General features: G+C 39.7%; 2 protein-coding genes across 2 annotated transcripts in view; one reads left to right on the forward strand and one right to left on the reverse strand.

Moving 5' to 3' along the window:
* Positions 1-25,582, reverse strand: part of LOC143030167 (uncharacterized) — a 43,293-nt gene that overhangs the window by 16,841 nt on the left and 870 nt on the right. The window lies entirely within an intron of this gene.
* Positions 18,822-21,134, forward strand: LOC143030169 (zinc finger BED domain-containing protein 5-like). Its single transcript, XM_076193330.1, has 3 exons — positions 18,822-19,527; positions 19,600-20,678; positions 21,051-21,134. The coding sequence occupies exons 1-3, from the start codon at positions 18,867-18,869 to the stop codon at positions 21,132-21,134; spliced, it is 1,824 nt and encodes a 607-aa protein (XP_076049445.1). The 5' UTR covers positions 18,822-18,866.

Here is a 25,582-nt window from a genome sequence, read left to right on the forward strand (position 1 = left end):
TGTCAGGGCAAATATGCAGCCTTATTTCACTCCTGAAAGAAACGGACACACCTCTACACATCATAGCACTCCCTGTTCCAATAAGTAAATAAACTTCACAGGAATCCCTCGTAATAACAGATGACCCTAGAGCACCAGAAAGAACACCTTTTTGTGATCACCACAAGCAGTAACAAGTCCTATTGAAAATGACGTCGGCGCTTCACAGGAACATGATCGTAAGAACTCGATCAGTTGTTGACTTACCGGGGTTTGAATCCAGAATGCTCATGTCTAAAACTTGATCAGATATGAGCAAACCCATGTCAGTAACAGAGAGATGAGCATCTTGCTTGACTCACTGACTAATGTCATAGGAGTTAATTGTTGTAGTCCTACCTGTTCCTTTTCCCCTTCCGGGAATAGTGCCGGACTACCAAACCTCAGAGAGCACTGTATACAACCCATCAATCATGTCCTCATCTCCGGTATTCATCAACTCCGCCCCAGATGTTGCACTCTCCCATATTTCAACTTACATTCTCTTTAACCTCATTTAGAAAAGGTGGTCCTTCATTTACGTATTTGTGGGTCAACAACTGTCACCCGAACGCCAGTCAGGGAAAGCTGGCCGCTAGGAGGGTCAGTAATGTACAACTGCTCAAAGTATTCAGTCCAGCGAGCTGTACACTCATTCATGTCTGACACTAGTTGCCCATTAGCTGTTGAGACAGTAATCACCTGGATTACAGAATTGGAGTAGAATTTCTTCAGGGTTCAGTAAGTTAGTGATCATTCACATTGAAATGACCCTCGACAACATCAACGATTCTCCTGGCATCCATCTACTTATCTGTCTTCTAGATAGCTCTAGTCCACCGTATCAGCCCTGTATTTGTTCAATTCGCCATCCAATCTTATATCTCCTTTGTATCACATACAGTGTTTGACGCGACGCCACACCACTCCTCGAATTTTGGACGATCTCTAATGCATTCCTCGGGAGCTTTCCAAAATTCACTTTTGATTGGAGACTGCTGATCCTGGGGGATCAAATCTCGGAATTATCTTGGACTTGACAAATAGTCTAAATGCTCCAACAATTCAACACTCTGGTAGACCTTGCAGCTCTGTAGGTTCCTCCAACGAACACTTATAAATATATGATCGAGCTCCTTTGCCACACCACCAGCATTGTTATATCAAATCTCTCAATATAGTTCTCATCTCTGTAACCAGAAGCCAGCAATTCTCAACCTTCTGGACTTCGCAGAATTTGTGAGAGAAATATAAGTGTTAACATAAGAATGAAGGAGACTGCAAGAAAACATAAGGCCTATACTAGGCAGTTCCATGTCCATTTGTATCTATCATCCTCATCCATAAAGTTATCTAACCTTTCTTTAATACAACCGATAGTTTACAGTGTCCACTACATGGTTACTAAGCCTATTTCATTCGTTAACCACTTTATTGCTATATCAGTTCTTGTTTTATTTTTATTTTATTTTTCTTCTTAAATCTAAATTTGTCCAATTTAAATTCATTACTGCAAGTTCAGCCCTGTTGTTTTAATATGATGACCTTCTCTGCATCACCTTTGTCAAAGCCTTTGACCCATTTGAATACCTCTGTCAGATCACCCCGTAGTCTACGTCTTTCCAGAGAGTGTAAATTAAAGTGCCTAAGCCTGTCTTCGTGAGGTAAATTTCTGAGCCCATGTATCATTTTGGTCATTCTCCTCTGTACTGATTCTAGTCAATTAATATTCATTCTGTAGGACGAAGACCAAAACTGTACCGCATAGTCAAGATTGAGTCTAACTTACTCCAGATCGTCCTAGTTCCAGAGCCCTGAACACCAACATATAATTCATAGACAAAAGTAACCGCAATGAAGTCACCCAAAAAACAAGTGCGTCCCGTGGCAGGCACTGGTTGACTATTGAGTTAAACTTGACACATCTCTTCAAGTTCATGTGCCTCGATAGGAGCATATTCTTTCATAAGAAAAATTAACCCCAAGGCGTGATTCAACCTTATCAGCACCATATGTTCATCAAACATAGTAATCTCTATAGCGGTAGGCTGTAGTCGGCTAGATATTCTTACAGGTAATTTTGCAAGGTGGATTGCTATAACCGGACCATTTGATGTAACCTTTGCTACTGATTTCATAAATGCCCAGTCACCTTAATTCAAGGAGAGCCACCAAATTCACACTAAGTTTCTTGAGATCCGTCAGTAAAAGATGCTGGCCGATCATCCGGGACTCCCGTCTCCATGAGCTGCGTTGATGCCATACACAGGAGACACGAGTTAGTGACCCATAATGGAGTTGGATGGCTATCAATATATAAAGAATATGTTTGCATTTTTATTCATTTATTTTTATTATTATTATTACTATTATATATATATATATATATATATATATATATATATATATATATATATATATATATATGTTTTTATCAACCACAATGCACTTTAATTCTAAGCCATATAGGCGCATGCAGAAATTGTAACGAGGGACGCCCAAGGGCTCGAACCCATGCGGCGAGAACGTTACAAGTGCCGAGTGACTTAAACTAATACACCATCAAGAGAGCTATAAGTTAAGCGCAAGTTTTCTTATATATCTGTATGCTCGAGTTCATACACATACACGAAAGTTTGCGTTCAACCCAGCTCCACTATGATAATGCATATGGTAAGTGTACGAACGCGGGAAGTATTTGTACGTACATATATATATATATATATATATTTATATATATATATATATATATATATATATATATATATATATGTGTGTGTGTGTGTGTGTGTGTGTGTGTGTGTGTGTGTGTGTGTGTGTGTGTGTGTGTGTGTGTGTGTGTGTGTGTGTGTGTATATATATATATGTATTTTTTTAAAATATATTTTTTTTATTTTTTTTTATATATGTTCAAGATACCCTCCTTACCGGCGGGAAACCAGTGGGGAAGTCAGATAAGTTGCCGACAATCCAACCATGCAGCTATAACAATGTGGAATGTGCTTTCATTTCTACCAGTCTGCTACTGCAGCAGTTTCTGTTGATACATAAGATATCTTTATTCATAGTTCAAGAAGAAATAAAATCGATGATTTTTTTGTTTTTTTTTTTTTTTTTGTTGGTGATCGACTAAATTCCGAGTGTTTTACTCGCGTGCATATGTGTGTGCATGTGCGTGCGTGCGCGTGTTTTTGTGTGTGTATGTGTGTGCATGTGTGTGTGTGTGTGTGTGTGTGTGTGTGTGTGTGTGTGTGTGTGTGTGTGTGTGTGTGTGTGTGTGTGTGTGTGTGTGTGTGTGTGTGTGTGTGTGTGTGTGTGTGTGTGTGTGTGTGTGTGTGTGTGTGTGTGTGTCAACAGTTGATGGTTTTCTTAATATGGCTACCCCCACTTGCAAGCTGCTTTGGCTCTTAAAATGTAACCACTTTAAAAATTAAAGGTGCCTAATTTACCGGAATATGTTCTTAGTACTTACCAAAATCAATAATAGCTAAATAAATTACACAAAACTTTTTCGTTCTTTATTTATTGTAATTTGAACTTGCGTTATCTGCTTTAAAACGATGTATGCTTCAGCCACTCTCGTAAAACCTACCCGTGGTGCCATCTGCTTCGTAGTGACGTCATAGATTCTGTTTATTCTTCATGGATCGTCATTGTGTTTGATAAATAGTGATCGTGTCGAGTGCTGCAGGCTATTCAATATAAAAATTAGGAATCATGAAAATGAAGAAAGAACTACTGAGGAAAATACACGATTGGGAAGAAAAGAATAATAGAAAAGAGATGGAATAATAATATATCAGTAACATATATAACTCAGAGAGAGAGCCAGAAGAAAGCTTATGATAACCGCCCAGCAATAATGATGTAATTCACGCACAGAACATACACGGAGAGCTAAATTATGGGGCTAGATTTTCTTATGATAATGCTAAATGGCATTTTTAAAACATTATGCAAAACATATGATAAGGGATATTGTTTTTTGGATATTTTAATTAAATTTGTCAGATAAATAAGCTTAGGAAAATAAAATCAGAAGAAATAATAAGTGAATAACAAAGAAATTACATAGAATATAGCCAAAGGGAAAATAAAATAAAACGAAACAGACAATAGGGTGTGCACTATATGAATGAATAAATAAAAACACTTGTCATTTGCTGGAACCGATTGGTATGTTCTTAGCAATACTTGTAGTGAAGCTTTCGGTTTTATACGGTGTGGAAACAATCTAAAATAATGTATCTAGCTTGCCATATAATGAATAATTGGTTTTATCTAGGAGAAACAAATCACCATAGTAAATATTTTTACTGACTCATTAGGGCCGAGATTTTTTTTTTTTTTTTACAAAGATTGTGGCGTAGTGTGAACGTGATGCAGGATTGTCTAGGAGCCACCGCAAAAATATTGAATGGCTCACGTATGTAATCCTTATTTTTTGAGTGCCCAAAGACAGCATTGCATAACTAACATGCACACAGGTAAGCACCAATGATACACCAATATAAAAACTTCTTCAGAGACATTTCTGTTCAAAATGATAGCCCACAACTACACCTATCCGCACATCTTGCCTGGTGTCAGATATGTAGGGAGTCGAGACTATTCTCAAAAGACAACAAAAAATCCTAATATCGAAGAATAAATTGTCTATTTTGGTACAGGACGACATTGTTAATTGAGATGGCTTGGGTTGGTATACATTGTGATGTCATCAAAATTAATACCAAGAGATGGCGTTGTATGTTGTGTTGTAGGATGCAGACTAGTAGACGATAAACATTTTCGTCAAAAAGTCCTTCAGAAAATATTTTTGAGATAAGATATTTGTTGTAAACATGGTTTTCGTGAGAATAGATAACATTGCGAAAGAAAAAATGCAAAGTTGTACCTTTAACTTAACCAACCCTTAGCAAAATAATAGAAATTTCTATAATCTAACCGAACCAATCCTAACGTAACCTATCAACCTACGAGTAAACCTCATCCCAACAAATCCCTGGATTGTGCCAAGATAAATAATGATTTCTGATAATGAAGAATATTAAGATCGATTTAATCACAAAAGAATTATAAGCACATTAAAATCAACGTAGCGATATATCGCATCGGCTATGAAATTTCACAAGAAATGCAATATAATCAAACTGAATGAATTTAAATCCTTTCCTAGACACAGCCACGTTAAAAAAAAATGTTACGGAAATCGCAGCTTTTCGTGTGTTTGTTGACGTATTGGTAGACAAACAAACGACGTGATGTAAACAGTCGCACTATCTTCTCATCATAGGAGAATTGAGCGTGACATAGACCATCACAGAACAAACATACGAACAAACGTATGTTGTGGTTGTAATTAACTCATTAAACTCCGATGACAAGATTCTTGTCATTTGGTCAAATAAAACAAAAAATCATAAAACACCAAAATGTTTGATCAAACACCAGAAAAATATGACGTCAGTCCTCGCTTCGCTCGCGAAGCGAGGACTGACGTCATATTTTTCTGGTGTTTGATCAAACATTTTGGTGTTTTATGATTTTTTGTTTTATTTGACCAAATGACAAGAATCTTGTCATCGGAGTTTAATGGGGGTATTGATAGTGGTAGGTAGTATTAGCAGCGGTGAAGAGGGTGTTGGTAGAAGTGATTGCAGTGGTGTGGTAGTAACGGTGCTGATAACAATGTCAGTCCCGGTGGTAGCGTTGACGGTGATAATAATAGTGGTGGGGCTAACTGTGAGGGTAGCATCGGTGTTGTGGTCGCGGAAGTGACATTGACAAAAGGGGCCGTAGCGGTATTGATTGCTACTGTAATGGTGACATAACGTGTTGTTGTTGTTGTTGTTGTTGTTGTTGTTGTTGTTGTTGTTGCTGCTGCTGCTGCTGCTGCTGCTGCTGCTGCTGCTGCTGCTGTTCTTGTCGTTGTCGTTGTTGCTGTTGTTGTTGTTAGTGGTGGTTTCGGTGTTAGTGATGGTGGTTGTTTCGGTGATAATAATGTGGTGGTGGTGGTTGGTGGTGGTGATGGTAGTGATGGCAATGTTGTGGTGGCAGCGGTGTTGGTGGTGATAGTGACACTTCCAATGGTGATGACAGGATTGATAGTGGCGATGGTGATGATCCTTGTACGATAGTGATGGCAAAGGCGGCAGTCACAGCGAAGAAGGTAACAGGGTGCATTGGAAGTATTACTGGTGACCGTATTGATGATGGGGGTGCTGTTGAAGGTAATAGTGGTGGTTGGGAAGATCCTTGATAAGGAGATAAATTTCGATAATAACTATCATCTTCGTAGGCAGACAAACTCCCGATCAATTACAGTTTATTTACAATTGCTAGTTGGGTAAACAACATTATTCAGCAAATTTTAGATACAGGTCATGAAAAACAAAAGGTACGATTTGGAATAGGTTTGTCTTGAGAGAAAATGTTTATGCATTTCTTTCACCCCATTAACCCATTCAACTCCGATGACAAGATGTCTTGTCATTTGGTCAAATAAAACAAAAAATCATAATAAAACAACAAAATGTTTGATGATCAAACAGCACCAGAAAAATATGACGTCGTCAGTCCTCCTCGAGGAGGACTGACGACGTCATATTTTTCTGGTGCTGTTTGATCATCAAACATTTTGTTGTTTTATTATGATTTTTTGTTTTATTTGACCAAATGACAAGACATCTTGTCATCGGAGTTGAATGGGTTAAGACCGATTTATGATTGATAATGATCTTAAGCACGGGCATACACAAATACACACACACACTCTCGATGGCGCGGTTGGTAGAGTCTCAGACTGCCAATACGGAGGTACTGGCGGTACCTGGTTCGAATCCTGCCCAGGGCCGAAATTATTTCAGTATCGCTGCGCTTTGAGTCGTTACTTCAACTCTCGTGGGCGGGGAGTTGGGTGTGTGTGTGCATGTAAGTTCATAGCATTACCCCCATAGATCGGTCATACGAGCTCTGAGCTCTCTTCCGGGAGGGAAATAGCTGTCGATCACGAGTCCAACACGTGATCCAAAGACCAAGGTGAATACACACACACACACACACACACGCACGCACGCACACATACATACTGAATACTTAAAGAATATATGAAACAACTTGCAGACAAGATTCAGTCTTACTGTATGTTTATTAAATGAAGGAATAGCGCCATAGGATTGGAAAAGAGCCAATGTGGTACCAATTCACAAAGGGGACACACTTAACTACAGGCTAGTGTCAGTGACCAGCACAAAAGTGAGATTATGTTAAAGGATTGTGAAGGATAGATGGGTCATGTATACTGAAAAGGTGAACATATATACTGAAAAGGTGAACATTCTAACAGACAGTCATTTTGACTTTAGATATTGAAGGTCATCTATATAAAACCTTTTAAGTTTTTACTCGAGGGTCATGTTTATGCTGCAATAGAGAGAGAGGGGTAGGGGAGTTGTGTGTACCTATACCCAGAGAAGGGTTTTGATACCTCATAGTCATCTAATGTGGAAATTGGAGCATATTGGAATACTAAGAGGAAAATATCTCAAATACATGAACGGATTTTAAGGGAAGGTACATGAGAACAGTGGTAAAGGATATTATACTAAGATGGAAAGCAGAAACAAATGAAGTTCCATAAGGTTCAGTGCTAGCACCTATAGTATTTTTTCTATATGAATGGCATGATGGAAAATACAATATGCTATGCCAACATGTTTGCAGATGATGCAAAAATCGTGAAAACAGTGAAAAACCAGGAGTATTGTAGGCTGTTACAAAAAGATCGAGACATCATATTCACATGGGGCCAAGAATGGAAAATTGACTTCAATACAAAAAGAAATGCAAAGTATCTGAAATGGGCAATAGCTGCAAAAGACCATCTTCAAACTCTTTGGGAAGCGAACCCTTTCCAAAAGCAACAGAGGCGAAAGACTTGGGTGTGTTGATAAAAGACAACCTGTCACATGAAAGGCATATCAGCAGGATTGTGTGAGAGACATATACGCTGCTGCAGAAGATTTAGTGCCTTTTCTCTATATGGATGGAGAGATGATGAAAAACACATAAAAATCTTAATCCGTCCAAGACTACAATATGCGTCAGTTATATGGTTCTCACATAGAGTGAAGTATATAAGCAAAGTAGAGACAATACAGCCTGGCAGATAAACCATATGAGGAGAGAATAAAAACACTGTTCTGCCAACGTTGAAAGATCAAAGAGAAAGGAGTAATATGATTACAGTATTTCGGTCGCTAAAGAGGATAGATTACACGGGCAGAAGAGATCTCTTGATTAAGGATAGGAGGGCTTTAAGAGCTCAGTAGAACAGATTAACCCTTTAAATTCCGATGACAAGATTCTTGTCATTTGGTCAAATAAAACAAAAAATCATAAAACACCAAAATGTTTTATCAAACACCAGAAAAATATAACGTCAGTCCTCGCTGTGGACTGACGTCATATAGTAGATTTCCATATTGACGAAATTATCTTAGGAGTGGATTTTACTGGAATACTGGTGTTTTGAACAGTTTTCTGTTTTTATCAGATCAATAAGTATATTGCAAAACGAGTTGTTTTCATGTTATCAATGATATTAAATATCAATACGTTGGGGGTTCCCAGTGTATAGTTACACCCCTGTCCAAGACTGTGATGACCGTAGTAAATCACAATCCCTCTGTTCAATGAGTTCAGTATCGGCTTGTAGTATCAGTGGTAGCTTTTTTCCTCGGAAATGCTGCGCCAAAGTGGACTCCTTTGTTTAAGGGCAGGGTGACGATATATTTGTGGTGGTGATGATATTGCTCAAGGTGATGTCGGTGGTTTTGGTGAATGTATAGTGATGGTGCTGTTAGCAGTGTGGAAGGTACGGTGATAGTGGTATTAATGATGATGATGCTGGTGTCAGTGTGTGAATGGTGATGACTATGATGCTGTGGTATTGGTGACGTCTTTGAGATATTATAAATCAGCAGCACTTCTATTCTTGGGAGCAAAACAAGCTACAGAAGTGTGAAAAGAGAGATGGGGTAGTAAAAATTTGGGATAATAGTTGAAAAGAATCGGCATCCTTTTTTTTTTTTTTTTAAGAGGGAATTGGTCTCTAATCATAGAAAATGGATTATTCTCTAATCACAGAAAATGTTACCATTTTGTTCCATAGGTTTGTCATTAAAGCTCTATATATTGCTATGCTCTAAGTGTGTAGTAGATGTGCTATTACACGATGAAAATTGAGAGAAAATGTGAATCTTTAATCTATTTCTACAAGAATAAAACAATAGGAGCTGTCATATGTGTCTATGGAGTTCAGACATCCTCTTGTTGGTTCCACGCTTAAGATGTTATTTTCTATTATTTAACAATATATATCATATTATAAATATTATGAATATAAATGGCTGTTCATGGTTGCTATGAAGGCGGGTTGACAATAGTCTCTCACCTCCTTGCCAACTGGTTTCTGGTGAGATATTTCTCTGGTGTCACCTTATTCGTTATATTCGGTGAAGCCTTATATATCTATAGGGTGCCCAATGGTCCACGCCGTCATTATGACGGTACCCCATATATCTATGAGGAATTTCCCTGTTCGCCATTAGGGACGTGCCAGTTAGTAGTGGGTCCTGCGACTGTGTGAGCTGCTCTTTGTCTGATCTTTCATACAAAACCTGTTTGATATGGGTGACCCTGCAGAGATTTCCTCTCTATCGACATAGCTTTTGTAATTATTAAGATTTTCAAACCTATCCACCACGTCAAGGTGTCAACTCTCGGATCTTTTATTGTTTCTTCTTAGGTTCTACGGTGTTAGACCAAATATCGTTGAAAAATGAGCCTTGAGTGTAGTCCAGGTCACATCAGGAGCAGTCATCGGTGGAAACTCCCAAGACCGGGTCGGGAAAGCAGCAGAAGAACCAAAGTGGAGCCCAACTCGCTCAGCAGCCCCCACCGCCGATCAATGAGCTGGAGTGCATAATCAGTGCAAATCCATTAAAAGTCTTACACTTTATGTTGATACTGTTGTGCATTTAATTGCTACAACGATGTCATTTCAATTAATTGATGACCCAGTCCCCAGCACTTCTTGTCAAACAAAACCAGTTATTGTGGACTGGAAGAAGTGTTTTCTATGGTGAGCAGTGACAAGGGAGCCTGCACAATGTTCTGCTTCTTCAAAGAGGAAAGATAAAGGTGCTGGGTACAAGTACATAGCTAAAAATATCAAGAAGTTCCATGAAATGAACCAGCTAACTTTCTCAAAATGTTAGGCAGATAGATGAAGGTCATGGCATGGAAGAAACCCTCTTGTTACATAATGCTGTAGTGCATAAATCTTGTCGAGCTAAGATTAACACCAGGATGCTTGAAAGAGCAGTCAAGCGCAAGTGTGAAACAGAAGATACAGCAAGTCCAGTCAAAACTAGGCGACAGTTTGTGTCAACTGATGACTCTGAGTCAGTATGCTTCTTCTGTGATGAGAAGGGTGGGTCATCTGGCCTGCACAGGGCTTCAACCTTTGAGCTGGATTACAAGGTCCGCCGAATTGCCACTGACCTCCGCGACACAAAGGTGTTGTCAAAACTAGCTGCAGGAGATATGGTGGCAATAGAGGCACAATATCACACTCTGTGCTTAGCAAAATTCTACAAACGTGCCAAACAGTATGAGAGAAATCAAGACAACGATCTAAATGAGTCAAGTGCTCTGCATGGCATTGCATTTGCTGAACTGATATCATACATTGAGTCATATCGAGAGTCTCCTGAAACATGGCCTGTGTTCAAACTGCAAGCTCTTAAAAAACTCTGCTCAGATAGAATTGAAGAACTAGGTGATGAGCAAGGGCAGTTGCTCACAACACGGTTTAAGGAACGCATTTTTGCTGCAGTACCTGGTTGCGATCTAGCACGCCTTGGAACACGCCGGGAGCCGAAATAAGGCCATAGTGGCCATCCTCACTGACTCGGGGTCAGCCCTACAGGCACTGCAACAGCACACCCCAACAGATAACTTGCGCCTCGTTAACTCCATACTGGCACACACCCAGAGCCTCACTCCAGAGGGTCGACGGGTGCGGTTCAACTGGATCCCAAGTCACGTGGGACTAAGAGCTAACAAGGCTGCTGACGAGGTGGCACGTGCAGACACTAGAATGCCCGACATCACCGGCGACATCCTGCCCACCCTGCAGCAATGCAAGGTGTTGGCTCGGTACACTGCTGCCCACAGGACTGCTGCCGAACGCCAGGAACAAGAGAAGTCATCGAGGTATCCGGAATGGTTCGCAAGAGCCACCGCCTACCAGCCGCTTTGAGCCGACCGACAACAAACCAGGGCGGACCAGGTCACCCTGCATCGCTTGCGCATCGGGTACTGCACGCGAGAGGAGCTACGGGACGACTTCCTCGAGCGGCAGTGCAAACACTGTGGCCTCCACGCAAATAGACCACTACTTGCTGTCTTGTCCTGCCACCGCGGAACTGAGGCATTGCATAGCGGACGTGGACACTGAACGGAGCAGGGAAGCCAGTGCCGCCTACCACGTCCGGAAGGCACAGCAAAATGGAACTGTGCTAGCGGAAGTGGCGCGCCGCGCTCCTCCACCTCGTTAATTTTTCAACTATTTATTTATCTTTTCTTTACTGAAAGACACACCTCTTAGAAAAGGGCGTAATGAAGCAAGCCTCCAGTGGTGGAGTAGTGGCCCGCTCACCTGTTATACAACAAAAAAATACTGTATATCACTGAAGACTGCATATCCCTGAAGACGAACCCCGGACAGGGTTCGAAACGCAGGATTAAACTTCCAAACGTCGAGTCCAGTGCTTGCTTTCTTCCGACAGAGTTCCTGGACTCCAGCTCTTTATGAATATATATCTATACATATACCACAAGGCCCTCTCCTCTTATAAGAGGTGTGGGAGTCCCGAATCAAGCTCTGCTACTCACAAAAACTTGTACCATCCTTAACAGGTTTATCTCTTTCCATTCATCCACAAAACATTCAATAATGCCTTACTGTAAACCCTATCATACGCCTTCTCCAAATCCGTAAAAGCCCAAAAGGCATCCTTACTTTTTACCAAATTTTCGCACATCTGCTTCACTACGATTAATTAATTATTCGATCTATGAATCCTCTTCCTTTCCTCAACGTGCAGTTTTCTTCTCCAGTTACTCCCTCTGTTTCTCTACTAATTCTCTCAGTTAACACCCTCCCATACACCTTACCAATTGATTGATGATTCGGTTCAACATTGCGGACCCCCTCACCACTATCAGGAGGCTAGGACGTTGCCCCTTACAGAGGGATTTTGTAGCGTGGGATTTAATGAATCATGCCCCTGGTTCAAGTGGTCTGTGGCAGGATTCGTACCGCCATCCCCTCGACCTCCATCACAAGTAGCGACGCCCTAACCCGCTCGGCCAACAAACATCCAACTTTTCCACCTTATCAACTATCTCATCAGACTGATCCCTCTAAAACTACTACTCTCATATTAGCCCCCTTTTCCTTCGTAAAGTGGAACCATACATGCATTTTTCCAGTTCGTTGGCACACTTCCTTTTCTATGAGTTGCTTTTTTAATTTTGTACATACATCTGAAAATAGAAGGGGGAGGAAAACAAATGGATAACAGAGGAAATATTCGAACTAATGTATAAGAGAAGAGAAGCTAAAAATAGGGATAGAAATGAATATAGAGAACTTAATAGACAAATCAAAAAGAAGTGTATAGATGCCAAGGAGAGTTGGCTTGATGAACAATGTAGGGAAATTGAGGACCTTGAAAAAAGGGATTCTAAAATGATGTATGATAAGATTAGAGAAATTACCAAGAGAAAGGGGAGTAATGGGGGGGGGGGCAATCAAAGATAGAGAAGGAAAGGTTTTAATGGACGAGGAAGATATTAAACATAGATGGGAGGAGTATGTAAGGGACCTATTTGAGGACGACAGACAAGAAGGAGAAGAGGAAAATTATAGATATCTAGATGGGGAAGAAAAAATGGAAGAGGAAGTGAAATTTGCAATGAAGAAAATGAAAAAAGGGAAAGCCATGGGTGAGGATGGTGTGATGATTGAAATGTTAGAGGCATTAGGGGATTTTGCAATAAGAAAACTCACTAGTCTAATAAACCAAATTTACGAAAAAGGTACAATAACGGAGTATATATGTAACTCGATTTTTTTACCACTACCAAAGATAAACGGAACAATGGAATGTAGTAAACATCGCACAGTCAGTATCATGAGTTAAATAACCAAAATTATATTAAGGATAGTTTTAAATAGAATAAGAAATAAATTGAGAGAACAAGTTTCATGGGAGCAATTTGGTTTCATAGAAGGGAAAGGAACAGTAAATGCAATTTTTATAATAAGAACGATTATGGAGAGGATGATAGAAAAACAACAAAATGTATATCTTTGCTTTGTTGACTACGAGAAGGCGTTTGATAGGGTAAGACATGAGGATTTGATAAATATTTTGGAAAGAGTAGATATAAATAGCAAAGACATGGGTATCATCAGAAATTTGTATTGGAAACAAAGAGTAGCAGTGAGGGTACGGCGAGGAAGAACAGAATTTCAAGCTATAAAGAGGGGAGTGCGTCAAGGCTATTTTATGTCTCCAGATTTATTTAATTTATATGGGGAGATGATCCTTAGGGCATTAGAGGGAATGGAAGGGATTAAAATTGGAGGATTTAATATAAATCATATCAGATATGCTGATGACACGGTATTGGTGGCCGACTCAGAAGAAAAACTGCAACATCTATTGAATGTAACCGTAAGAGCTAATGAGGAGAAAGGTTTAAATGTAAATATGGAGAAAACTAAAATACTAGTGGCCAGTAAAACAGATCCACCAAGAGTGCAAGTACAAATAGCAGGGAGAAGAATAGAACAAGTAACCAAATTTTCGTACCTGGGAAGCGTATTGACAGAAGATTGTAGATGTGAAAAAGAAATAAAATCAAGAATAGCGATAGCTAAAAGCACGTTTCAGAAAATGAAAGGGGTTTTAACAAACAAGAAAATGTCTACAGATATAAGGAGAAGAACAATTAAAACATTTATATGGTCAACACTATTATATCGTTCAGAAGCGTGGACAATCAGCAAAAAATTGCAGGAAAACTTAGAAGCAGCAGAAATGTGGATATGGAGACGAGTATTAAGAGTACCATGGACAGCGAAGAAAACAAATGAAGAAGTATTGAGAGAAATGGAGACAGATAGGGAATTGATGACAACAATAAGGAAAAGACAGTTGCGATTCTTAGGACATATAATGAGGAGGGAAGGGTTGGAAGAGGTGGTGATGACGGGAATGGTGGAGGGAAGGAGAGCAAGGGGAAAGCAGAGGGAGAAGTATATGGACGGGCTGATGAGGGCGACGGGAAAACAACTCAAACCAGCACAGATGTTACAAGTAACTAGGGACCGTGAACGGTGGCGCTCCATGGTTGCCGAAGTCCAAGAGGATATGGCACGACGGTAAGGTAAGGTACATATATCTGAATAGAATCACCAGTGACGGTGATGTCGATCAAATAATTCTGACTGTTGTCCCCGGATTCGAATCGAGAGCGATGGCTCTGTGATTTCACGAGTCTCGGTTCGAATCCGGGGACGACAGTCGGAATTATTTGGACATATATTGTTAATTGTTGTACTTTTGTGGCCTTTCTGAGCTTGGTTGGTATTCCGAGCTCCGGTGTCCTTAGGACTCTCCATAAACAGTTTCTCTGGACTCTCAAGACTTTTCTAATTTTGTAAATGCTCGACATAAAGTTTTGTTCAATTCTCAGTTTTTCTTTTTTTCATGAAGTGATGCTGCCATTCTCCCAATATGCCTTCGATTTTTTTTTCTCTTGATCTTTTCTAGTATTCTCTTATCTCCATACCAAGGGTTTTCCCTCTTATAAGGATGGTAGTCAAGTCAAAAGCACGCACCCATTCCACCCCCATCCACCACCCCTCTCAAAATCTCATCTTAGCTCCTCGTGGATGAAGGGTCACCCCTACATCTCGCCCACTGCCCTGGGCCAGAGGCAATGCAGCAAGACACAGCACATCCACAGCAAGGCCGCTTCAATTAATCGGCACCCCCCCTCATTCTCCATTCACCCCTACCCCCTACCTTCTCCCCTCCTTGTTCAACAGACATTCCCCTCTTGCTCAAAGCCCCTCTCACCCCATCCATCCATCTCATCCCCTGTCGTCCCCTCGAGAAGATTCTCTTATCTACTTTGGGCTTATGAGGCATCAGTCTTTGTAATTTCCATAATATGTTTTGTCGACATTTTCATATATCGGACAGATTATTCATTTATCCCAGCCTCTTTGTGTGTGTGTGTGTGTGTGTGTGTGTGTGTGTGTGTGTGTGTGTGTGTGTGTGTGTGTGTGTGTGTGTGTGTGTGTTAGTGCTCTTTGATTTTTTTTAGCTTCTTTATTTATTATTATTATTATTTTTTTTTTACTAGGTGACCATAGTGTCGCTGCGTACTCTGATTTTGGTCTTACCAGTGTAACTAGCATTTTCTTCACCATCTCGTCCATGTAGTCAAAGGCCACCTTCATTGATCTTATTAAGTTGTAGGTTTCTCCAACTATTTTGTTTACATGTTTGTCTGGTGCCATGTCATTTGAAATGATCACTCTTAGGTCTTTTTCTGAATTGACTTTTGTAACTTCTTTTGTTCCAATTTTGTATTTGCCGGATATTCTATTTTTGCTTTTTCCAACTTCCATTATACTGAATTTTTTAATGTTGAAATACACTTTATTCTTTTTACTCCAGTTCCTCACTTTGTCCAGATCTCCCTGAAAAGATTTACAGTCTTCTTCGTTACTCACTTTCTTCAATAATTTTGCATCATCTGCAAAGAAGTTTATGTAGCATTTAATTCCTTCATCCATGTCATTTATATAAATAGCAAACATTATCGGAGCCAACACAGAGCCTTGGGGTACTCCACTTATCATGTCTGCCCATTTTGAGCTCTTTTCTCTAAGTATCACTCATTTTTCTTCCTTTCAGGAAGTCTCCCATCCATTCCAATAATTTTCCTTGTATTCCACCTTTTAGTTCAATTTTTCTTAGTAGTTTTTTTGTGTAGTACTTTGTCGAAAGCCTTTTGTAGGTCCAGCAAGGCACAATCTGCCCAGCCATCTCTTTCTTGTATTATGTCTATCAATCTTGAGTAAAAGCATATTAAGTTTGTATTACATGATCTTCCTCTTCTAAATCCAAATTGGTTGGGGTTTGATATTTTGTTCTTTTCCAAGTGTTTAGTCCATTTGTTTTTAATAACTCTTTCGCATATTTTAGCAATTGTGCTTGTCAGGGATACTGGTCTATAATTTGTTGGATTTTATTTGTCTCCTCCCTCATATATTGGTACAATATTAGCATTCTTCCAGTCTTGTGGTACTTTTCCTTCTTTGAGTGAGAAGTCAATTATCTTGTATATTTTGTCCGTGAGTTCGTCTATGCATTCATTTAATATCCAGTTCGCTATTCCGTCTGGACCATGTGACTTTCTGACATCGAGTTTCTTTATTTGGTCTCTTATTTCTTTCTGTGTCACCATTATTTCTTCTATTTTGGGGGATCGTTTCTGGTGACTATCATCCCACAATTTTGAGCTTTCAATTATAAAAACAGACTTTGTCTGGTCATTACTTCGGCCATTTCTTCATCTTCTGTGTATTCTTGATTTCCTTCACGCAGTTTCATTATTTCGTGTTTGTCTTTTAGTTTGTCGTTTACATATCTGTAGAACAGTTTAGGTTGATCTTTGCATTTTGCTACTATGTCTTTTTCATATTTTCTTTTTTCCTTTCTTCTTATGTTAACGTATTCATTTCTCAGTTTAATGTGTGTTTGCCATTTAGTCTCTTTTTTGTCCCTTTTCCATCTTTTTCAAGCTTTGTCTCTTTTGCCTTTAGCGTCGCTACACCTTTTATTATAACAGCACTTTATGTACTCCCTTTTCTGTTTCCGCTTAGGCACATATTTGTCTGTTCCCTCTTTATATATTTCTTTGAAAATGTTCCATTTCTCTTCCGTCTTTGTTTCATCATTTGTAAATTTTTCCTAACAGGCATTTTGGAAATTTTTCTTAAGTTTTACAAAATCAGTTTTGTTGTACATCAGTCTTCCTTCTCTATGTTTCTCGTTCCTTCTTACCACATTTTGTTCCTTAAGTTCGATCTCTATTAGTATGTGGCCACTCTTCCCAATTGGTGTTTTACAATTATAAGGGAGATAGCCAAAGTCAAAGGCATATCTCCACTTTCACCCATTTCATCTCCACATACTCCACTCTCATTCACCACTCCTCCCTCGCTGGTTGGCGGGTCACTGCCCTGGGTCAGAAGCAATGTGGCAAGACAGCACATCCACAGCAAGGCCGCTTCATTTAATCAGCAATCCCCTCCCTCTCTCTCCGTCCCCTAATGTAGAAATGGAGAAGACGGGGAGAATTCCCTTTGGGCTGCGTCAAAATATCTTTCACACATACTCCCGCACCCTCTATACCCCACCCACTCCCTTCCATGCATTACAGCATCATCCATACACAACCATTCTCCATTCACCTCTATCTTCTGTCTTCTCACTTCCTTCATCAACAGACATTCCCCTCATCCCCAATGCCTTTTTTACCCCATCCATCCATCCATCTCATCCTTGGTCGCCCCCTCATGTTCACTCCTACCTCTGCCTTCCACACCTCTTTTACCAATATTTCTTCACTCATTCTTTACATGTGTCCAAACCATCCCAATACTCTTTCATCAACCCTATCCCCCAATTCTCTTTCCACCTTTGCTCTTCTCCTCATCTCCTCGTTTCTCACTCTATCCAGCCAAGTAACCACTACCATACTTCTTAGGCATTCCACCTCAAACACATTCTTATGTTCCATGTGTCTGCCCCATAGAGTGCTGTCGGCACAATCACTCCTTCATACAATCTCCTCTTAACATCCATTCCGAATGTCTATTTTTCATTACACTTTTCAATACCCCGGGGTATTTGCTTGATTCTCTCAATCAACATATTTACCTCCACCTCCACTCCTCCCTTCCCTGCCACATTCGCACCCAAGTATCTAAAGCTATCCACTTCCTCCAGTCTCTCTTGATATTCACTTCCAATTTGCTTCCATCCTCCCCGCCACCCCTTGTACATCTCATCACCTTACTTTTCACCCACATTTATCTTCAACTTCCTTCTTTCGCACAACTCAAATTCCTCCACTAACTTCCTTAATCCCTACTCTGATCCTGCCACAAGCGCAGTGTCGTCAGAAAACAACAACTGGGTCATCTCCCATTTTTCTCAACTTTCTTTAACCATCTTCAATCCCCGGCCCATTACCCTTGTATTTACCTCTCACACTACCTCCTCCATGTATAAATTGGACAGCCACGGCGGAACATATACATCAGTAGGGGAAACTGCATATCAAGCCCTGTGAAACTGTTGCACCCACCCCAATGTTTACTGTTATTATTAAAATCATAAGAAATTCATAAAACATTTAATATAATGTTGGAATGTGTGGGTAAAAATTAAACTGGAGGGCGAAGTGTGGATGTTCGTCAGTGTGTATGAATAGGTAAGGCATCTATCGACCCCCTTCGACCCCCAGGCGTTTATCGACCCCTGGCGTAGTCGCATCGATCCCAAGGGTCGATATCGACCACTTTGGAGACCCCTGTTTCAGAGGCGGCCAGTGCGTACTCAACACCCGTAGCTGTCGGAGTGGCGTGCATTTACTCTTTAAATCTGACACGTTTAGTAAGCACAATGGCTGCCGCTAATGCTAAAAAAAAGTGCCGAAAATATTCTCCAGAGTATTTGAAATTTGGATTTGTACCTTCATTTACTAATGAAACAATGCCCATGTGCATACTTTGCGAGAAGACTTTCAGTAACGACGCCATGAAACCTTCAAAGATGAAAGACCACCTCGAAAGGATTCACTCTGATAAGAAAAACAAAGATCTTGATTTCTTCGAAATGGTGAAAGAGAAAATCAGTAACAGACCAAATTTAAAGAACTTTTTTAAAGCACCTCCCAGTGCTGATAATGAAGGACTGAAAACTTCTTACAGTATCTCCCTTAATATAGCGAAGAAAGGAAAAGCGTATACAATTGGTGAAGAGATCATAATCCCAGCAATCAAAGATGTGATTGAAAATGTTATGAAGGAAAACTCTCAACCTGTTCTGAAATGCATACCATTAAGTGCAAACGCCGTCCAACGACGCATTGATGAGATGGCTGATGATGTGGAAAAAACCTTGACAACCGAGCTTCAACATTGCATGTTTTCTATTCACCTCAACGAATCAACTTATACAAGTTCAAATATCCTCATGGCCTATGTGAGGTATAATAGTCCAAGCCTAAATTGTATTGTTGATGAATTTTTGTTTGGTAAGTACCTTGAAGGTGACGTGAAAGGTGAGACAATTTTTCAATGTTTAGAGGATTATTTAAAGGAACACAATATTCCCCTCGGGAATATTACTGCAGTGGCTACCGATGGTGCACCAGCAATATTTGATCGTCACATGGAATTGACCGCATCACTCAAGGAAAGGGTTTCCAGTGTACGTACTGTTCACTGTGTTTTAGACAAACATCATCTTGTAGCCAAGGAACTCAGTGGTGAATTGCATGATGCCTTAACAGTGTGCATCAGGTCAGTCAATAAAATTAAAGCACATCCTCTCAATTCACAATTGTTTGCAATGCCATGTGGAAAAGATTATAAAGATTTGAATCAATTTCTTTTGCAAAATGACGAAACGTGGTTGTCAAGAGATGATAGCTTGCAAAGACTTGTTGACTTGTACGACTCAACTGTGGAGTTTCTCATTTATGTAGACCCATCACTGTGTGCCGAGTTGAACAGGTGCAAGAACCATCTGTTCTATTTGGCAGACTTATATTCCAAATTTAATGAAGTACAGAAACGTCTGCAAGGTAATGATGTTACAATGATTCAAACCCGAACAATCCTAATAGGCTTCCAAGTCAAAATAGGTTTATTCATATCTTCACTGGCACGTAAAGATTTTAAATATTTTTCAAACTTGCGGCAATTGGAAGAACAAAACATTTCAGATTGTGATTTGGAGATATATATAAGGCACCTAAACAATTTGAGGAAAGACTTTAATATGCGTTTCGAGGATCTGGAGAAAATGCACATACCCGACTGGATTGTTACCCCGTTTGACGTGGAAATAGAAAACGCAGACCTTGAATCTCATTTGGAAGATGAACTCGTCGATATGTGTGTAGATCTCGAAGCTAAATATTTGTTCAGAAGTAAAAAACTCATTGATTATTGGAACAATGCAAATACTACTACTAAATATCCCAAGCTAAGCGCAACAGCTGAACCATTTTTACTGGCATTCCCAAGTTCGTACATGGTTGAAGCTGGTTTTAGCCACGCAATTGCAGTTCTAACAAAGCAGAACATACTGAACCAGGAAGAGTTTGGTGATTTACGACTGAAACTCACCAATCTCCAACCAAATATCAATACCCTTGCTGATGCTCATCAAACACTTCCCAACAATATCAACAAATTCAGTGAAAAGGTATGTTAATTTTTCAGTGCATTTAGTTTCATCTATATTATTTAAGAAGCTTCTCTCTCGTTAATATTATTAATGTTAGGTTTGGTATCGAAACTAGGGTCAATGCAGGTGTAGCGCACGCGTAAAGTATAAGACAAAACCATTGATAGGGAGAGTTTGACCATGCTTAGAATGAACTGGTAGCGCATGATCGGTCAGTAACCGTCACGTGATCCCTAGGCACCATCTTGCATCTGGTCCCCCCAGCCCCCCCCCCCCCCATCCGCAGTTAGTCAGCTGTAGCGGCGTCGTGATGAAAAAGCGCGCGTTACTTGCTTTACTTGATTTCTGGGTTTGCTTCAATTTGACCCTTGGAAGTCTGCTTTGTGGCAGTCGATTGCGCTGTACAACCTGGCATGGGTAGAATCCCGCACAGAGTTCCCAAAGATCCAGAAGGGCAGCAGCAGTGGAAAATAAAAGTCAGACGTGGAAATTGGAGGGTTCACGATAACTCTCATATATATTGTGTAAGAATTAAGAGTTTTTGCCCATATTCATTGACTATACACTTATAATATTCTATTCAGCTCCTGATGTCAGTAAGTGGTTCAATGAGTGTGATCAAATTCTCCAAGTGATACGTATCGTAGCGATAGTTTTTACAAATAAACATCATCTCACTGATTAATCTGTTCTCTATATCATAAGACTTTATCCAAGCTAAGCCACATGAGAATGATAATACTGATATCAATACGTGTATGCCTACACTTTTTTTTTTCTCAGTTCATTAAAATTATATTTTTTCGATATTGTAAGTAGATAATGCTTATTTTTTACTTCTGCTCCCAGGTAGGCTTTCAGCCTGTCAGTCGGGGCAGCACACTTCCCCAGATTGTCCTCTCAAAGCTTTCTTCTTCCCTCAGATCCTCTATATTTCCTAATCCATTTGCCTGTAGGATTTCTTCAACTCCGTCTTTCCATCTTCTCTTCGGTCTACCTCTACATCTTCTACCTTCTGGCCTTCAGTTCCATCTTTTCTTTGCAATTCTCTCTTCATCTATTCTCTCCACGGGCCCAAGCCACCTTAGTTGTGCCTTTTCTATTTTGCTTCTAATTGATGTTACTCCAATCATTTCTCTTATTTCATCATTTCTAATTCGATCTCTTCTGGTTTTATTTACTATTGCCTTTAACGTTTTCATTTCTACCGACTGAATTCTGCTCCAGTCTCTTGATGTTGATGCTAGCTTGTTCAAAACTAATATTGCGTGTTGCCTACAGTATTTATTACATGAAACGACCAATGAAATGTGACTCGATGGAAATCTATTCTTAATAAGGTATTTAGAGTGTTTTTTCTCTCTCATCAGGACCACTTTGGTGAGAGTCAGAATGAATCAGGAAGAGGTGATGGCCTGAAGCGACTCAAGTCAACTGCTGCACCCACAGAGTTTGCCTACAGTAAACCTCTTAACTCAGAAGAACCTCACAAGAAAAGAACATGTGCAGAACCCATAGACTCCCCTGCAAAACGACTACTCATACAATATCTGTGCACAAGATTTACAGCTGTTGATAGTCAGCAGGAACTGCAAACATTGCCCGGCGAAGGTCTGTCGTATTATTTCAAATATCAAGGCACTGATAGCATGTAAAGTAAAGATTTTGCTTTTTTATTTTTACACTTCTAAATATCAGTGTGGCTATTAATATCATCACTTGCACTGAATTTAAGAAATATCCTATTACTGTGTACACTCAGAGTACAACACGACACAACCAATAACCTTTTGTTTTAACACATTTCAGGTAGCAGTGATTGGCTGAATATTACATCTGATGCTGAAGGTACCAATTCTGCTGGGAATAACGATGCAGAAAGCACTACTGTAACAAGAACATAACCACCACAAAAGAAACTCAGTAGAAAACGCAGACCTTGAATCTCATTTGGAAGATGAACTCGTCGATATGTGTGTAGATCTCGAAGCTAAATATTTGTTCAGAAGTAAAAAACTCATTGATTATTGGAACAATGCAAATACTGCTACTAAATATCCCAAGCTAAGTGCAACAGCTGAACCATTTTTACTGGCATTCCCAAGTTCGTACATGGTTGAAGCTGGTTTTAGCCACGCAATTGCAGTTCTAACAAAGCAGAACATACTGAACCAGGAAGCAAAACTGCCGAGGACAATAAAACTTCCGAAAAAAAAGAGGTTGCAAATGAACGAAAGCAAAAATATAAAGCTGCAAAAGAAAGAAAAACAAAAAAAAGGTCTAGAAAGTAGCATGGCAAAGGTCTCTATCACAGACTAACCTGCTAGATTTAGTCGTGGTTTGCATGGTAGCAATAGTAGAAGGGTGAAAGGGTCAAATGAAACAATTAAGAAGGGTCATCAACTGAGCTTTGCTGTGGATGTGCTGTGTCTTGCGACACTCCTTCTCACCCAGGGCAGTGGACAATATGCAGGGATGACCCGTCATCCAGGAGGTGCAAAGATAAGAGGGTAGAGGAGAGTGGAGTATGTAGGGGATGGAATGGGTGGGAGTGGTTTCTATGACTTTTTTTGTTTTGTTTTTTTGGCTACCTCCCTTGTAAGGGGGAAAAACCCTTTGGTATATGTATGTATGTACAACAAAACCAGCTACGACCATCCCTTCGCTCAATGAGATGACTTGAGTTTTTTAGTACGACAGGAAGTGTTTTCATTTTTACAGAAATCAGAAGAGAGGGAGTGGTGCTTGATTTTAGATGAAATGTGCATTCAAGTCGATTCTCAAGCTGTTTGAGGGGTAATGTAACTCGCCCTGAATACCATGGCATATCAAATAATACACTTATCTTTATGCTTGGGTGAATAACAACAAGGTGGAACCAGGTAATTGTATATAATTATACAGGAAACAGTGTCAGTGGAGAAACTACAGAACCTCTGGTTCTGGACATCGTAACACAACCAAAAGGTTGGCTTACATGCCAGTGCTGTTACGTCAGACATGAGTAGTGTAAACTGGGCCCTATTCCTTAGTTTTGGTATCATTTGTTCAAAGTAATGTATAGTAGTTTAGATCAAATTCCTCATCCATGTAGCAAAGATGGGTAGTGTAAAGTGGGCCCTATTGCTTAGCTTTGGTATTATTTGTTCAAAGCACTGTACAGTAGCTTAAATAAAATTCTTCATCCATGTAGCAGAATGTCAATCCTCCTCTTGTTGATTCATAGAAAATATATCTGCCTCCTTTGCATATTAAGCTAGGGTTGATGATTTTTTAAGGTATGGATAGAACTGGCAAGGGATTCACATATTTGAAGTATAAGTTTCCTAGAATAAGTGACGCAAAAATCAAAGAATCACAAAGTAAATAACTATTCTGAAATCGTAAAAGAGCTACTGACATCCTACAAGGCCTTGGGATGCAATGTGAACCTAAAAGTCTACTTCCTAGACTCTCACTTGGACTTTTCCCTGCAAACTTTGGCATCATCAGTCAGTGGCGGTTTCTTTCTATGGGCGGTATGGGCGGTCGCCCAGGGCGGCACTTGGGAGGGGGCGGCATTGCCCCCTTCCAAATGTAGGATTTAGTATGCAGTTTGCCCTCCAAAGCCTGCAAGTATCGCGCAAACTGCACAGCTATAATTTTTAGTCGTCTTAAACTTCTTATTTACATTGTGGAGGAGGAGAAGCCAAGCATTTTATGTGCATTGTGGAAGGGGGGCGCCATGTAGGCTAAGTCCGCCACTGTCATCAGTAACGAACAAGGTGAGAGGTTTCACCAGGATATTCTGAACCTAGAGACCCGGTATCAAGGGAAGTGGAGCTTTTCAATGTTGGCTGATTACTGTTCGACACTAAAAAGGGATCTCCCAGAAGCAAAATACACTCGAAAATCATATATTTTAATGGTAAGTTTAATTGAAATATCAGCATCTTTTATTAGTTATAATTGTTTAAAATTTAATATGCTATCACAGAAAAACTATGCCTGATATAAAAATTCTGAGAACATATTTGAAATAAGCAGAAAAAATTCTATCAAGTTCACCTTTTGCTTGTGGGACAACTATTTTAATCAATTTTGTTGACCAGTACTTGTGGACAAACACTGCGAAAGGCAATATAATTTATTTGAGTGACTCTTTTGTAGCCAAGTTTTCACTGCCCTCCAAGGAAGTCTCAATAGAGTATTTCAGCCAGTTGTTACCTTTCTAGAGTGATAAAGCTTTGAAGCTTTCATTTCCAGAAAAAGAAAAAGTCGTGTGCTCTGAATTGCTTTATCCATTCAGTATCTTCAAGATTTCTTTATTTAGTTGAGTGTGAAAGCTATAGTAATCAATTGCTTACGGTACAGCAGCATGGTTCACTGATATGATCAACAAACAATTTGTGTCCAGTAGACATCAAAGTGTTGCACCAAGTAAATTCCATGAAACTTGTTATGAGCAAGCCATATCTCATCTTGAGGAAGTAATATGGGCCTTTAATAATATAACTATTGGGGCTAAGGCACAGTGAGAGCCAGTTCAAATTGGTGTCATTTTTTTTCACCACCACAATCTTGGATCTGCAAAGTCACATCAAGGTTCACTTGAGATTGCACAGAAAACTTATTTAAACCCGTTAGACTGAAAAAATAAAAACAGTACCAACTGCCTTAGAGTTTAAACAAGCTGTAAAGATGATAACAATTGCTCAGTTTCTTAACCCATTAAACTCCGATGACAAGATGTCTTGTCATTTGGTCAAATAAAACAAAAAATCATAAAACACCAAAATGTTTGATCAAACACCAGAAAAATATGACGTCCGTCCTCGCTTCGCTCGCGAGCGAAGCGAGAACTGACGTCATATTTTTCTGGTGTTTGATCAAACATTTTGGTGTTTTATGATTTTTTGTTTTATTTGACCAAATGACAAGAC

Source organism: Oratosquilla oratoria, chromosome 12 (genome assembly GCF_046742065.1).
Source record: "Oratosquilla oratoria isolate Oo_2021 chromosome 12, ASM4674206v1, whole genome shotgun sequence".
Classification (NCBI taxonomy): Eukaryota; Metazoa; Arthropoda; class Malacostraca; order Stomatopoda; family Squillidae; genus Oratosquilla; species Oratosquilla oratoria.